This window comes from Gavialis gangeticus, unplaced genomic scaffold (assembly GCF_001723915.1).
Source record: "Gavialis gangeticus isolate Ggan-Ray unplaced genomic scaffold, GavGan_comp1, whole genome shotgun sequence".
NCBI classification, from domain to species: Eukaryota; Metazoa; Chordata; order Crocodylia; family Gavialidae; genus Gavialis; species Gavialis gangeticus.
In genome coordinates, this window is record NW_017729022.1 from 125,928,239 (window position 1) to 125,946,155 (window position 17,917).

The 17,917-nt window shown below is 42.1% G+C and overlaps 1 protein-coding gene across 5 annotated transcripts in view; it reads right to left on the reverse strand.

Moving 5' to 3' along the window:
• SLC24A3 (solute carrier family 24 member 3) overlaps positions 1–17,917 on the reverse strand; it is a 537,093-nt gene that overhangs the window by 480,861 nt on the left and 38,315 nt on the right. For all 5 annotated transcript variants that reach the window (XR_002097013.1, XM_019516134.1, XM_019516133.1 and 2 more), the window contains exon 2: positions 12,011–12,148. Coding sequence is in view for 4 of the 5 variants with exons in the window: in XM_019516134.1 (XP_019371679.1) it covers positions 12,011–12,125 (115 nt within the window). In the remaining variant the exon portion in view is untranslated. The remainder of the gene's footprint in view (positions 1–12,010; positions 12,149–17,917) is intronic.

Sequence of the window (17,917 nt, forward strand, 5' to 3'; positions counted from 1 at the left end):
CTACACATTTGGTATTTGTAGCATGAAAAATGGTACAGATATTTGTTTGCTTTCTTTTTGTGCCACCATAAAAAAATATGACGTCTGTTCCCACCCAGAGTTACATCAAAGCAGTGTAACAGTGGGCCAACCCACCTTTGCACTAATTGTTTTTCAGAGACTCCCATAGAACAGAAAAGAATCATATTTAAGTGCCTAAGTCCACTTACACACCTTGCAGGTGGAATAGAATATGGCCCAAAGTGGCCTTAGTTTAATCTAGTCCAAGGTGCAGAGCCATGAAAGAAAAAAAAAAAAATCAGTATTTTCCATATTTCTTCACCATTGACATGGAGACATATAGCATCAAAGCTCCAGACTTTGATTAACCAATTAACCATGGTGCCCATGGGCAGTTCTGTTGCAGCATCTAAAAGCATAAACACAAGTTCTAACATGATGGTCAAAAGCCCACGTTACTTACATGCAAGTCCAGCCCTGGCTATGGGCAAGGTGTGTGAGCTGTCTTAGAAAGTGGACCATACGATTACTGCCAGTATCAGATGGATAGATGGACCCCCAGCAAACCTAGTTTTCCCAATCAATAAAGAGGGAGTTTAAAACAAAACGAAAAAACCCAAATATTTTAACTTGAAGTTCTGCTAAAGTATGGTCAGGAAATGAGTCAAAGAATTTGTGGTGTATTCATACACAGCATTCTAATTAGATACTTTTTGAGGTGGAATTAATTTCAATAAATAAAACCAAAAAGGGGGGGAGCATGAAAGCTTTTCTTCACGGCTCTTTATAAAGCCCCTCACATACTACAGGTAGTATACAAGCAATAATAATAACAACAACAATAATAATACATGACAGAGAGCAGTCCATTCTGTGACCCTGATCCCAGGACAATTCACAGCATGTTAAATTAAGCACATGCAAAAGTCCTTGCAGGACTAAGGTCTAAGCAATTGTTTGGTTTTCAACATGAGACAGCTGCTACAGCTTTGGCTGCATACAGTGCTTAGTCTCTACCTTAACTATGACCATGTATTAGGATGTGTTAAAAAAAAACAAAGACTGCTGATCTAACTGTTTAAACTATCCATAAAACATTCCTGCTGAAATGACCACAGAACAAAACAGGATAGCACTTACCATTAGCACCAGCTCACATTCACAAGAAACAAAGTGTGAAGGGATGATTTCTCTCCAGCAGCAAATTGTTACAACAATGCTGCCCTGAATAATTTTACAAATATACATTTAATTAATTAGGAAATCCCAATACAATGGCAAATAAACCCTGTGGTTGCTGTGGTTTCATTGATTAGATATGAAAAATACAAGCACACACACACAAGTAGATACATACATATGCAATAAATGATTCTATGGAAAGGAAGAAACTTCAGGAAATATGTAACACAAAACCCAGTTTGTTTGGGTTTTTTATTTTAGAACGGCTTTGCAGGTCAAGCTATGTGGGTCAAACCAAAGGGCATTTTACAGCAACAATGTATGAGCTTGAGTAGACTGCTTGGGAAAGCTGCCTTCTCTCCAGCCAAGCACTACAAATTGCATTATCATCATCTATGACTCATTTGAGAAATATGAATATAGAAAAAGTTAGTACTGCAATAAGAGGAGGAAATAAACAGAAGAAGCCATTGCATAAGAACATCATTTGGATATTTAAATTAAAATGCTTCCATGCCAAAGGGTTTAAATGAGTCTCCTGCATTCCTTCCAGTGGAGGGGTATTAAGCATGTGTGAAGCAATAAGTGGTAGAAAACCTTGATGACAGCTTGTCAGCACAAACATGTCAGTCTGGCGCACAGTTAACTATGTTGTAGTGTAATATTCTGTACTATGGGCTGTCAAGACAACACTGCAAACCTCATTTCACCAGAAACAATTACATCTCAGGCATTCATTCTAGACACTTCCCAACCAATCCAAGCTGATGAACAGGTGCAAGGCTCATTTATTGACGGAAGCCACGATTTTACAATGGGGACTTCTCCCCTGGATTTTCACGGGCCTGTCAGGAAGCCTAAACCCCTGCCAATTTACCGATGCTCCCTGGCACTGAAGTTCCATTACAGATTCCAGGCAATGCTACATGACTTATCTCCTGTGCCTTGTTTTCTCACCAGTCTGATGGACAGGCTATGCCAAGTAGGTCATAAGTAACTTACTGACAATGCACCAATACAAGAGGCCTAGGTACATACTGGCCAGACCTTTCTAATGCATGGGCCCCTCAGTCTCTCCCAGAGTGCTCACAGGTGCCTGCCTGACTTGGTATATTCTACCAAACATTCCAAGGGAAGACTAGGACATTTCTCTAGGAGAAACAAAGGACTTCAACCCTCAAACAGATCAGGTCCAGCACTACTGAAGTGGCAGACAACACTTCCCATGACTTCAACAAGGGCAAGATCAGAACTATTATGCAAGTCATGGCTTTGCCATCAATGAGGTTACTAAAGTTAGCTATGCTATGAGGAATAAAAAGATTTGAGAAGAGTCAGAAGTCCATTGTCTGGAGAAGGAAATGGAGCTCAAAGTTAAATTGAAAGATTCATAGGTGCCTCAAGCCATTGTGATATCTATCTGGCACCCTCTAGCACAGCCTAGAGAATTTCTCTGAGTGACCCCTGTCCATAGCTATTGGTTGAGCTATAGCAGACTTTTAAAAAGGGCCTTCCATATCTCAATGTAACAGCTTCAAGTGACAGAAAATTCCTCTCAAGTAAAGGTTCCAAAGGTTAATTAACTTAACTGTTAAAAATGGGCACCTTGGACATCTTTACATGTTCTCTGGGGTGGGTCACTTTAATTAAAGCGGCTCGCAAGAGCCACTCTATGTAAAGTGCCTGCAGCATCTCATGTAAAATTCATTGAGCTTTAGTTAAAGTGTCCCTGCCGCCATTTTGAAGCACTTGGACACTGAATACACATGGCACTGAGGTTGCTGGAGCATGCTAATTACCATTCCCCAGCAGACTCTACTAACTGAATCTGCTCCAATGGATTCTAATTAGAATGTGTTGTCACATTTTTAGGTGCCCAGCACCTCTCTAGTCAGAATTTGTATTGCTTCAGCTTCCAGCCACTGGATCTGTGTCATTTCCTTTAAATTAATTACAACCACCCTCTCCTATCCAAAGTCATCTCCACATAGAGGTACTCACAGAGTATGATCAATGCATCCACAGGGGTTAAAACAAACACAGTCACGGAGTTACATTGCAACAAGGGAGCTTTAAGTTGGATATCAGGGCAGAAAAAAGTGTAAGGATAGTTAAACACTAGTACAAGATTTCCTAGGGAGGTTGTGATATCACCATCCTTAGAAGCTTTTAAAATCACATCAGAAAAACAACTGCCATGTCTGGGTTGGGTAGAGTTATTCCAGCCTTGGGGTAGAAGGATGCATCAGGTGACCTCAAGAATCCTTCTAATCTAATTTCTCCAACTCCAAGAGTCACATTCCCCGTCTTGGAGAAACTAGACATATCAGGTTCCTTAACTGGCTCCTATGAGGCAGATATTCCTGTCCACAAATCATTCTAGTTGTGGCAGAGCACCTTTGGGGCCTGCAACTTTAATGGCGGAAGCAGGTATCAGGACAGCTGGCAAGTGTGGCCAGCCCTGATGAGGCAGTCACATGACTGCAGGAGGGCCTCATGCTTGGCGGAGGGGGCTGAACAGCCTCCATAATAAGCCCAGGCCCTCAGGGCTGAGCTAGCAGTTTGCTGCTAGCAGCCAGAGAGGAAACACTGCCTGGCTGAAGCTGCTATTCCTGAACCATCCTTGGAGGTAAGGGCAGGAGCAATGGGAATGGCAGGAGGCTCCTGGTCCTGGGGAATGACTGAAAACTACACCCTGCTAGGGATGGATGTTGTGGTGGGTTGGTCCCCAGGAAATGCCACACCAGTTGCCTCCCTAGTGAAAGGCAAGTAGGGTGCTTTATAGCCCCAGCCCCCACATCATGGTGGGCTACCTAGATGTAGGGCCAGGCACGGGGGCCAGGCATGTCCACAGACACCTGAGCCCCATGGGGTGTAAGACCTCAGAGGCCCCAGAGATTGGCCAGAGAGAGACAGAGCAGCCCCAGTGAGAGGGCAGAAGTGTGTGGAGGCCCACACAGAGTATGGTGTGTGGTGGCAGCCTGAAGGACTGTGCATGAGGGGTGTAGAGTAGGGTTGCAGGGACAACCTGAAGGCTACACTGGGGCTATGCTGAGTAGGTTTGGAGGGGCGACCTGAAGGGCAGCACATGGGCCAACCCCCATAAGAGTGTGAACTTGAGAGTGGCCCAATGAGGGGCTAGTGGTTGAGTTCAGCCCAGTGTGAGGCATAAGGCCAGTGGTCATGTAGAGTAGGGTCTGTGTCAGGGCAGCCTGAAGGGCTGTGTGTGGACTGGCCAGAGTGCAAGTAGGAAAGCCTGAAGGAATAGGGCCGGTTAAGTGTAGCCTAATGAGGGGCAGTATGAATGAGGCCCAGAAGTAGGCAGTGTATTTGAGGCTCTGTGAAGGGCAGAGTGTTAGGGTAGAATGCTAGGAGCCCAGCAAGGGGCAGAGTTTGGCCCTGCTACAGGCTGGAGCTATTACCAACTTATGACGCCATCTTTGAAACATGGGACACAGTATAGGAAAGGTTGGAGCCATGTATAACGCCCTTGGCATCAAGGCATGGGCAATGACCCACATTTTACACCAGTTATTTATTCATCAAGTCATGGCAGACAAGCCAGGGTAGACAGGTGGGTGGGCCGACATTGAGACCAGGCCCTGAGATGGCCCCCTGTCACACTAGTAGCAAACTCCTGTTTTGTGGATCCACAACAGACTGCGGACCCCTGGTGCTGTCAAAGAAGAGCCAGGCTGAGTGTGAGCGCCAAGATTTTAAAAAAAACCTTCAGGAAAAGTGAAGATCTTAAGTGCTGTTGAATTGTTTGAAGCACATATCCTCATTCTCTTTCACTTGTATGCTTGAGAAGATGCTTTAAAATTATTCATTAGTCTGGAGTATAAAATCCCTGCCTAGCTATGCCCTTCTGTTCTCTGCAATGCTCTCTTGTGGGCCACTGTTAATTAGTAAGTTGCTATCTAGCAGTTTTCCTGGGCTATCTTCTCTGCACAAACTCCCTACTCTGAGAAATGTCACTTTGTTGCTGTACTACAATAATTCAACAGATATGATGTTATTTATTTATCTTGTTTTTGCTGTTAGTCCCACTGTCAAAAGATTAGCCCTAGAAGCTTTTGGGTACATGTGTGAGCAATTTGCAGAGACTGTGGGGGATGAGAGAGACGGGTAACTGGCCTCCTTTCAAAACATTTCCATGCATCAGCTTGCTGTTCAAAAAAATAATTGGAAAAACTTCCCTTCAAATTAACAGTCAATATCCCCTCTAATTTTAGATTCACAGCCTATTTAAGTTGCAGATGTTCTTAAAAGCTGTGGTGTGTGTTAAGGTTGATTATCTTTTTGTCAAGGTGCTTGCTCATGATCATTTCCAACCATGGTTTAGAATGGAGGAGTCGGGGAAACCCTTTCTTCACATTATGCCCCAGTAAAAATCAAAAGCTAATATTGCCCATGCAATGCCTCAAACTTGCTGCTGATAAAGTGGAGAGGGAAGTTCTGGAATACCATTTGGTTTTATGACTTTTGCAACCCAATTCTGGCTTACCCCAAGATAATGTTTCTTTGGAGTACTGGGAGTTCACACATGATCCAGCACTCCTATGTCAACAGAAGTTTTTCCTTGATTTCAATTGGCTTTAGACCAATTATAACTCTCTATACACCAGTGTCTGCAGGCTAGACGCTTGCATGAGATACTTTAGAGACAGAGGATCCTGCCTTAGACAGCTGGACTAGATGACCTCCTGAGGTCCCTTCCAACCCTGTTTTTTTTGGGGGTTTTTTTTATAATTCTATGACATAGCTGTGTGACCTACTAATTTGGCGACTCATTAGCTAAACTGAAAAAGGTGGAGAAACTTTCTTTGGGGGTCAGTACTGTACAATCAAAAATCTTCCATTTTTTTCCTGACCATATTCAAACCTGGAAAAATTATTTTGTTTCCTTCACTCCTGAACCAAATACTAAATTAAATATTTTGGTACGACTTATCCTTTAAAAGAACAAAAAATCAAGCTAATTTCAAAACAAGCTATTTCAGAACAAAAAAACATTTAATTTAAAAAATGTGAGAATTATTCTTTTTACTTTAACTGGCCTCAAACTGCATCTTTCTCTGAATAAACTATTTGGAAAATTTTCACCTAGCTTTAATTTTAATCCCAATACAACAAGTAATGGTTTTACAGAGTGGAAATAATAATACCATAGACTGTGCCTACAAATATGATGGAATGAAATATATAAAACAGATTCTGGTCACTGTTATACCTATACATGCAACTGCAATGAATTGGGAAATGCTACCACCAGAGTAGCTGGGCTTAAAATTTAGCTCTGTATCCCCAGAAAGTATTTAAAGAGCATTAAAAAAAAAGTAAATTAAGCCACAATATTCGGGCATCTTATTTAATAAAATACTTTAACTGGTACTATTAGCGAGTACACTCTGTAAACTATACAAAATAAACCCCAAGAGTTGGAAGATGCAACATTGTGCTGTCAAATGGGCCTGAAAATATACACAGTGCTAAGAGAAATTATAAATTTGCATGTAAAATTAAAATGTTTACAATTTCCAGTGCCAGCTAACTAAGAAAAGCCAACTCTAGCAAAACAGGTTTTATTATAGCAGGTCAGCATCTTGAGAAGTTCCAGTGCAATTTTTCCCTCCATTAATGCTTTAAACAAACAAAAACTGACATTCTTAAAAAACAAGTCTCCAGAAATTGCTAACCCACTTATCAGGCAAATTCAGCTTATGATGAAAAGTGTTTATAACTAAAGAAGAAAGAAAATGCTTTCACTGGGATACTCAGGAAAGGGAAAGCAATTCAGCTAAAGTTCTGAAGTCATGTGCTCTCATAGCATCTGACAAAGTGAACTAGAGCTCATGAAAATTTATCCCATGCACACAGACCTCTGATTTAGTTAATCTGTAAATTGCAAATTTACCCCAACTTCTGCCTCATTTCAGATGAACATGGCTAACGACTCTCTCTATTATTTAAAGGGCACTGTACCCTGTACGAATGTTGAGGAGTATTAAGGACAGTTGAGCTAAGGCCTCTATACTCTTGAATAACAGTACCTACTCCATGGGCCTCACATCAGACAAACTGACTTCACACTTTTAGCTGAACTGCCTTAACTTACTTGAGCATCTCCCGCGTAGGCAAGCCCTTTGAGTATGACTGCACAGAAAGATATGTTCCTGTGAATGTATCCTTTTTGACCATTATATTTATCCATGTTTCCACCTTCAGTCCGGGACTCAAAGTTACACATGACAAAGGAGATGATCCCAAACCCACTGAAGCCAATGGAAGGATTCCCATTATCTTCAAAGTAACAAGAAAGGTTAAATGGTAAGTACAGGTTTCCCTTGCTTTATGCAGGTTCTGTATGTGCAAATTTACTCCTATGCGATGACCCTTTTTATACCAAAAATTTGTTATATGCAAGGTAAATTCACTCTTACGCGATCAGGGTGGTGGAAGCCCGCAGTCTGCTGCTTTGTGCGGTGCGTTGTACAAGTGACGCACACCAAAATATAGTCTCCTGTGTGGACCTGTGCTCCTCGCTCATTGTCTGCAACACGGGTTTCTGTAGCTGCCATCCCCATTATGATAGTGCCCTGTGCTTGTGTGTGCTGTCTGCTGTTTGTGAGTACCAACATTGTCTTGTAAAAGTGGTAGAAATGGGTCTGGGGGTCAGTACAACCAGGTCTTGGAATGTATCCCTATTTGTTACACTGTAAAGTGGGTTCCCTTTATGTGAATTCAAGTTACGCACCAGAAACACACGTACAGCAAAAAGCAAGGGAAACCTGTATACTTATAATGTTAATGCATTACAGTTAACTTTTAGCACCAGACAGTCCGGCGGGGAAGGGGAGCAGCACAGTGCTCCAGAAAGGTGGCTAGTCACAGCATGTGGCTCTGCCTCTACCTCCCTCTCCCTGCAAAGTGTCACTGACTTGGAAGGGAGAGAGGAGGGGAGGGAGGATTAGTCGCAGCATGCAGGTACTAGGCATGTGTTATCAGTTAACTGTTTAACCAATATCATTACAGGAGTTTAAATGGATAATGCAGCATAACCATTGCTGACAACAAAGTAAATGAAATTGCACCCCCTCAACAATCCTGTATTTAAGAGAGAGAATTGCCACTGGAAGCTTTGTTAAAATGAAGTTCTTTCCAAAGGGGAGAACAGGCTAGAAAACAGCACTTCCCTCCTGTGGAAAATGTTGGTTTTGCCAGGAGGGGAACCCCAAACTGGGATTGAAAAAGTCAATTTAAAAAAAAAAAAAGAAAACCAGAGAGGAAAATTTTGAAAAATCTCAGGTATTGAACAACCACTGCAGAAGTTGTTGGTTTATGGTTGGCCATTCAACCTCCTGGGCATACGAATCTGCACACGAGAGTTAGGCAGATGCTCAGACACCCAGTTCCATGACTGCCCCAGCAGATGCCTCCCACAGCAGCTGAAGACCTGAGGAGCTGAGCACCCCCAAGAGACAGTCACCCAGCGAGCAAGGGAACCAGCTGCCTCCTTGTGTTACCTGACTTTCCAAAGAGCCATGAGTTTAGAAAGCAGCTCGCTAGGTAGACAGGGATGGCAAAAGTCAGGCTGGCCAGAGCTCAGGACACAAGGCAAAGCATTTTAACAGAACTGACATGTTCCTAAGGAACATGTCAGTTCCATCAAATCAGCATCTCTTGATGGAGAAAAAATACTGTTCTTTCAGAAGACTTGTTTTGAAACCAGCTCCAACAAAGAAGTTTAATCAAAGTTTGTGAAGCATCCTTAAAGAAGAAACAAAACAAAACATTTTTAGTTCTTTGAGCAGCGTCTACAAAAAAGACAGGCAGATTTCTATTACTTAGAGAGACTTCCATTTTAAAAATATACTGTACTTTTGTCTGAAATGTTGTGTCTGCATTTTCTTCCCAGTGGGAGCATCTGCACATGCCCCTAAAGTACCATTGTTACTGTGTCATCATTTAATACTTCCTTTAGGAGTACTTTGCTATGGTGACTAATTCCTAAAATCACTAAAACTAAACAAAAAATTAAATAAACCCCCCAAAATACATTAATCCCTCCCCCCAGTACTACATGTAAATCAGGGAAAGTTACCTCCATGTTTCCTCAGTGCATTTACATCAATCCTCAAAATGCGGATCCATGCTTCACTGCTTTCCCTTCAGTTAATTTAGCCCAAATCCTGCAAATACCTATGCACTGCCTTAACTTTACTCAGGTAAGTAAAACCGTGTGAATGAAGCTACATATTAGACCACAATCCTGCAGTGGGATGAATTTGAGGGTGCATTGCAGCCACATAGATGCAGTTACAAAATTGGGACCCAAGTCAGTTTTCCTGTTTCTCTAGTTCTGTCATAATTAAAGTAGCAGCAAGAGAGAAAACCAAAACAAACAGAAGTGCATCTTTCATTCATCTCTGGCTTATGAAGGTTTTTAGACTTTAAAATTTGGCTTAATTTCAAACTAAAGCACAAGCGAACAATTTTTTAAAAAATCTTTGCAAAGGAATATTCTAAGAAGTTGTTTTTTAGTTGATCAAATTATTTCAGTTTGATTTTTATATTTTGTATTCTATTCTGTAACATAATTCAAAATAAATTTTGAAACTTTGTCATTATAACATGAAAAATCAAAATATAAAGATATGAAATTAGAATATTTCAGTGTCATCAGAGCTTTCTTCCGAAGCTAAATCCAGACAAAACTGACTTAATTTTGTGAAGCATTTGAATGTCAATGGAATAGCATAGCTTGGATTATGATTTTGATGAAGTTTCTCCAGCCAGCCAACAACATATGAAATGAAAATATAATACCACAAAAATTGGCAGACAGAACTACAGTAGTTTAATACCCGATACTACTACTATTGTTTTTTTAAATTAGCTTGATTTCAAATTCACAGCTGTCCCTTAAAAGAAAGGCAGCTTGAAATATTAAAATTTAGAGTGAAGGTAAAATAATTTAGTTGATTCCTAGGATGTGCTAGTTACAGTATTACTTCTGTTATATGTACATTGTATAGGACTTAATGCTAGTAGCTTTTATAAAACCATATGAATACACCCAGATAGCTATCCTGATAGAGACTATACAAAACTCTATAATAAATAAAATAATCTTTCAAGGAGCTTGCCAAACTACTTCCTTATAATCTAAGTAGATTTGGTCGGGTAAAAGTTTTCTTGTTAAAAGTGACCAGATATGTTAAAGAATGGCTATGGCATTTAGCTGTCTCCATTCCAGTCATAGGATCCAGAAACCAATTCTCAGTTAATTGGTTTCATATAAACATCACAATTTGAAATATTTTGGGCCTTAACCAAAGCTCACAGAAATCAACAGAGAATTCTCATAGTGTTTATAAGGTTCAGGCATAACATTTCTGACTTTTCTCCTGCAAAGATATAAAGTTGCACTTTTACGTTCACATTCTGTATCTAGTTCCATTCACTTCATTGGAATGTCTCAGAGGGCAGAAACGTAAGTAGGTAACTTCTGATCTTAAATCTACATATGATGGTGACACTAATTTCATAATTACCATAAAACAACTTATTCCATAGTAAATTCGTGACAACTCATAGTCACAGCTCTCCTTTATTGCCTCGAAATGGCACAGTTAAGTCAGGTAATTATTGTTCTCGCCTGTCCTTCCCTCCTCCCCTCCCCTCAAAACCAACAGACACAGTACCTTTCTAACAGACAATTTTATTTATGAAGGTAGAGGGAGTAGTTTATGATTACAAGAAAACAAATGTCAACACTCAGAAGGAATGGAAATAAGAGATTATGTGAGCAGTGGTAGAGTTTGTAAGGAAAGTACTGCTTTGTATGGGAGGATAATTATAGAAAGAATAGAATAAGAACTTTTGTAATAATTTTGTTCTTGAAAATAAATCATTATTATCTAACTGTTGTGAAAACATTATTTAGGTACCAAGGGAACACACACACACATGCAAAGCTACAAAATGAACTATATTTAATAGAACTTTTCCTTAACTGGGTAACTAATATAGCCCTATGATGCATATAAAATGGCTTAGCTGTTTCATAACTTTGAGGGGCAACATCAATTTTTTAATGGAAGAAGATTTGAGCATCTTATGCCTTCCCACCATTAGTGATTTATTACCATGGTTTCCATCTCCATACAGAAAACATCAAACATGTTCAAGTGAACACAAATGACAGACAGTCCCTACTTTGACTTTTTTTTAGACTCAAGGAGAATTTTGTGAAGAGCTGCGAGTAATTTTTTTCAAGAAAAGTAAAAGGAAATAACCCTATATATACAGACAGAGGTTTTTAGAATAAGCAAACAAACAACATGATAAAAGGCACCTTCAAAGAGTGGAACTTCATCTTAGTCAAATCGTTCCCTGAAAATCAATTTTAGATTTTTTTTAAGCATAAAACTACATACCAGGTTTCCAGCCAGTAATCCTGCTGGTAATCATCATGGTTACCTGAACTTTTTACTAAGGATTGAGCTACACATTTATGAAACAAACATGCAAAACATCCTGTTTACAGTCTCAGTGCTCAGCTCTTTGCACCGATCCTTAAGATTCAGCTACTAGCATTCCTCAAACAACTGGCTTGTTCTGTAGCTGAGCATCCTTCCCCTTGAAAGGTTGCACCATTAATCTTTCACATACTGACTATGTGATACAAACATTTTATGCATCTAAACAAATGGGCGTATTTTGCAACCAAAGTCTTTTGGCAGCAGTAGTACAGAGCATATGTAGCTAGACCATTATTTATGTAGGAGTGACCTCAAGAGGAGGGGAAACAGTTTGTTCCTACCTGGTTCAGTGCAGTTCTTGATGTACTGATGCTCATCATCCTCTGGAATTTCAGTGGCATTCTCCTCAATTGCTTGAAGTACTTTTCTCCCATGCCACTTGTCATTAGTTTCCATGGTATAACTCAGGACATCATAACCTACAGGATAATGGAACAAGATAAATGGTCTTGCTCTGGGAAAAGCAAAAGACAAAACCATGACTCAACCTCTTAGAAAGTGACTTCTGACTTTGGGAGCAGCTGAACTCTGTTTCTACATGTTCGATGTGAGACACTTTAAAGAGCCTTGACTACTAAAGTACGAGTTTTCTAAACCTTCTGGAAAACCAGGTGTCTTCAAGGTTTGCCCAAGATGAAACTCAAAATTGTAGCACCCAGAATCACTTGACAATTTAGACCCAAACATCTAAATTCATCCACTACCTGGAACTATAATTAGTCTCCCACATGGATCCATTAACAAGAACCAGATTCATCCCTGGTGCAACTTCATGACATGTTGCAGGAATGAGCATAGCTCAAAGTTAACTACAAAAAATGGATTAGTTTCACACTGTGAAAGCTGCAGCCAGGGATTTTTGTTAAGTCCACAAATCAGGTAAGAATCTCCTCTCCACACCTGTCCCTAGCACCCACTCTGTTCTCCTTCACACTCAATGGCACTGCCCCTCCCTTCCCATTCCCCCTGTACCTATGCCTCTGGGCACAGGAAGAAGAGACCTCCCTACTGCTGCCACTGTCCCAGCCACAACCCCTCTGCTTCAGTCAGGGCTGCAGGGAGTGGTTGCACAGGGAGACAGACTAAACCTGGGACAGCAGCAATGGCTAGATTTTCCAACTGTGCCCCTATTCCTGGGCTGGCTGGAAACACCCAAAGAGGACCAGACAGGGAGGGGGAACCCACCTGCATGCCGCTGCTGCCACTGTCCGCAGCTAAGTCCAGCTCCCACAGCTCCGGCTGGATCTGGCAGAGCAGAAGCAGCTCAGGGACAGTGGCAGTGAGCAGGTCTACCCTTCCTGTGTGCAGAGATACAGGTGGTGAGGGGGAGGAAATGGGAGGGGAGGGAAAGTGCCACTGAGCCCAGAGTGGAAGGGACAGGGTGCCAAAAGGAGATAAGTGGGGAAGGGACTTTTACCTGCTTGGGAACATAAAAAATGTTACTGGTTGCCACTACTGCAGCATGGTGCAGACTCCACAGTGCACCCAGGTGTCTGGAGCCATCAAACTGCATTCTGGAAAGGGGATAGGGGTGCACACTGTGCCATTTCTAGATCTGCCCCTGACTGGCTTAAATTTTAAACAGGTTTCTGGCAAAAATCTTTGCATTCCATGCATATTTAATAATTGTTGGGAGAACAAATTTAAAATGTAGCTATTTCTCTTCTTCATTCCAAACAAAGAAAAATAGTGGACTCTTGGCACTTATTGTTTACCAAGGCCCCAATCCACAAAGCACATACATACATGCACAACATTAGGAATGTGAGCCACTTGACTGAGGTGACATGGTTAAAATTGTGGTCAAAGGTGCTTACAGATGCAGTGCTATGCTACACAAAGTTGGCTGGCCTGATGGAAAGTTTGTGAATGAATAGAATGCTTCATAACAGTTTGCAGAGCTCTCCCTTTCTAAGAAATTAATTGTCCCCAAGACTGCAACAGGCAAATGTAATGGCTGCCATTATTTCAGTAGGCATGAGCAAATGGAAGTCTCTCAGGTGGTATCTATATGTAAACAACAATGGCCATTTTCAAAAAACTTCCATGAGAATTTACCCATGCTTATTTTATGAATATTTTATGAGTGGAATACTAGCTCAAGTATTCAACCCAGACCATTTCAACACTATGGGCCCAGTTCAATGCCCAATAAAATCATTAGAATGGCTCTAAATGGCATTGATGGGCCAGCCACTAAGTTTAAGTGCATTCTGAAATTGTTCTAACAAAAAATACACATACACCTTAAATCACAAGGCTAGGCTTACAGAGAGGGTTGCACAATCGTTGCTCTACTCCCTGAGGGCCTTGTTATGAAAGAATAGCTTCTCACATGGCTTATGCCATATTCTACCATAATTCACACCTAATACAAGTCTAGTGAAGTCTATGGAATTCAGGGGATGTGAATCATAGAAATGCTCAATTCAAAACGATATTTGAACCAGCTTCACCTTTAAAATGTTACAACAGTAATGAGGAATATCTACAAATATCAGGGTCTCTTCCACCAACTCCATGTGACACCAGGAAGATGGGATAAATACTGGACTAGGGCTTCATCTAGCATAAGTTTTTCTAGTGGAGAACTTCTCAAGTTGTTCATGACTTGGCTGGAATTGATGCATCACTTCAAACATCACGTAGACCAAACCTTTCACTAACAATCTCCACAGCAAACAGGCCAATATTTACTTTCCATTTCTCTGCTAAAAAGTAGTGCATGTTATATAATTACTCCTGAAACTATTGTCTGACTACACAGAATCATAGAAAAATAGGGTTGGAAGGGACCTCAGGAGGTCATCTAGTCCAAACCCCTGCTCAAAGCAGGATCATCCCCAACTAAATCACCCCAGCCAAAGCTTTTTCTAGTCGGGTCTTAAAAACCTCCAAGGATGGTGCTTCCATCACCTCTCTAAGTAACCTGTTCCGGTGTTTTACTACCCTCCTAGTGAGAAAATTCTTCCTAATACCTAACTTAAACTTCCCTTGCGGCAACTTGAGACCATTGCTCCTTGTTCTATCCTCTGGCACCACTGAGAACAGTTTGGCTCCATCCTCTTTTGGACCCACCCTTTAGGTAGTTAAAGGCTGCTATTAAATCCCTCCTCAGTCTTCTCTTCTGCAAACTAAATAAGCCCAGTTCCCTCAGCCTCTTGTCAGAAGTCATATGCCTCAGCCCCAGAACCATTTTTGTTGCCCTCTGCTGGTCTGTCTCCAATTTGTCCACATCCTTTCTGTAGCGGGGAGCCCAAAACTGAACACAGTACTCCAGATGTGGCTTCACCAGTACTGAATAGAGGGAATTAATCCCCTCCTTTGACCTACTGGCAACACACCTACCAGTGCAGCCCAGTATGCCATTAGCCTTCTTGGCAACAATGCCACACTGCTGGCTCAGCTTATTGTCAACTTACATCAAATAGGGACAACAAAAACTATTAAAATAGCAGAGGGTTTCTTTATGTGGTTCACTTCATCATACAAGTAATGGTCCCAGAGGCCACAGGTATTGACTAGAGGGCCCATTTGAGGCCTGTGGACCATCGAGTAAGACTGCTTTGAGAGTCACTAAAGTTAGTGGAACACACATTATTACCGTGTGAGTGAGAACCTATTTTATTTATACTTTTCAGCAAGGAAGTGGAGGAGTAGTGGAGGGTTAAGAAAGAAAGTATTCTAGAAAATCTAATCTGTGGAACAGCATTGCTTCAAAGTTACTAAAGAATGTGAGCAGATAATGCAGGATTAAGACACTTTCTGTCTATACATCGTTCACACTTGCAGATTACAAGATGTTCTCAACTGCACAAATATTGTGACTGACCTGGTAAAAGGCAACATTTTTGTTATTAGCTTTTGTTGCTATTCCTTCCTTCTCCCCACCCCATCCCCTTTTGTTCCCTACTTCTCACTCCCCTTTGGCTTAGAGGAGGAACTGCTAAATGAAGTTCTATTTCAGCAATGTCAACAAAAACACTTGGCTGTTTTCCATAACATTCTTGGCACCTCGCTGCTCAGCCCTGCACATTTCATGTTGGTGTAATTAGCTCAGAGTGCCTGCTCACATGTCAAGTGCATGAACGTATGGCGTTTAAAACTTTGAGGGGCAAATATATTTTTCATAGGCAGAAACAAAGAGATGCTACTTGCAACACAAAACAGACATGTAATAAAGAAAACAAATGTCTCTCTGCCCATCCATCCGTCTTTCCATCATATGTCTCTCTGCCCATCCATCCATCTTTCCTTCTGCTGTAAAACAAAATACTACTTCTCTCTCTCTGATTTTGCATGGAACATGCAAGCCATTGCAACTCTACTCTGCTGCTTATGCTGAGTGGTGTTGCAACTGATGCAATGAGAGGTCATTCAGCCCACTTGGAGAGGTCACATAATTGTTTATCAGCCAACCAACATGCTTCTAAGCAACTAAGGGTAGAAAGAGATGTCGCTTAACATCCTATTTGTGTTGCCATAAAAAAATTATGGCAGCACAAATGGTGAGCAAATAGTCATCTCTAAATTTTGTTGTGCCACATGAGAGGGGAAAAAAAATCAGTGGGCTTTCAAAAGGAAGTCATAAATCCTGCTGTTTCATTGCAGTAGATATCTATTAGGTCTGGGGTAGGAGAGTGCAGACAGCCTGAGCTACCCACACTCTCCACCTACCCTGGCACGTGCTCTGGGGGCTTAAGGGCCCCTCAAACCCTGAGAGCACCTGCCCGGCTTTCCCCACTTACAGACAGGCAGCCCTGCGAATCCTAGGATACCTCTCCATAGATGGGGAATGTCAAGGTTCCCTACTTAGGGAGGCATGCCCTGCCAGGGGCACATCTCCAGAACTGGGCAGAGCCCATATGGATCCTGGAATGGAACTTGAGGAATTTACAATATCCTGTGCCTCCACACCAGGACCTGCTTCCCCAGAATCTCTAAAGTGGATGTAAGTGGAGAAAGTGGGTTTTCCCTGCTTACCCAGACCTGCCTCGGAAAATCCAGTGGCAGGTCTGGGTAGGTGGGAAAAGCCCCAGTTCCCTGCTTACCCAAACAAGTTTCCAGAGACACTAAGGGCATGGAGGCACAAATCACCAGTCATTCCACCCCTCCACACCAATGCCCATACAAGTTTTCTCTGATTATAAAGATATGCCCCTGGAAATCCCAGAGTATGTCACCATAAGCAGAGAACTCCAACTTTCCCTACTTATTGAGAAGAGCCCCAGGATTCCCTGGGGTGCTTCTTTGTAAGTGGGTCTTTGAAAGACTTTCCTCACCCAGACCCACCCTTGGGATCTCCAAGGCAGGTCTGGGTAAGTGGGAAAAACTGGGCAGGTCATCTCAGGACTTGAGGGGCCTGATCCTACACAGGAATTCCTGGGGTTCACAGGACCAGGCCCCTCTAGCCCCAGGGGAAAATATTGCACCTTGTCCCACAGTAGCAATGGGTGGGGCAAGGGGAGATGTATTTTGCCCAGTGAAGCAGATCAGTTGTACCATGACACACTGCAGCAGAGCTGATCCATTTTATTCCAAGACATCTATTTCTATCCTAAGAGTCTTTTGCTTTGAGTCTGATGATCGAAGGGAAGCTGGGTGACAGTGACCATGAGCTCATCACCTTCACCATCTGCCATAAGGCTGGCAAGTCAGTCAGTGATACAGAAGTCCTCGACTTCAGGAAAGCTGACTTTGACAAGCTAAGGAGGCTTGTCAGAGAGGCCCTAAAAGGCCACAACCCAATGGTGAGGGGAGTTCAGGATGAGCGGTTGCTCCTCAAGGGAGCAAAGTCCATCCTGTCTCAGAGGAAAGGCAGCAAAAGGGCACAGCAGCCCCCTTGGCTCTCCAGGGAACTGGCAGACCTCCTGTGTCTTAAGAGGACGACCTACAAAGTATGGAGGACTGGAACTGCCACCAAGGAGGAATACTCTGCTCTGGTCTGGACCTGCAGAGAGCAAACCAGGAAAGCCAGGGCTGCGATGGAACTCCAGCTAGCTACAAGTATCAAGGAAAATAAAAAGTCCTTTTTTAGATATGTGGGGAGCTGGAGGAAAAGCAAGGGCAACATTGGACCCCTGCTAAACCAGATGGGGCAACTGACAACTGACGCCCCGGAAAAAGCGAACTTGCTAAATGGGTACTTTGTGTCAGTTTTTCCCCAGTCCCATGGGATGGCCCTGCCC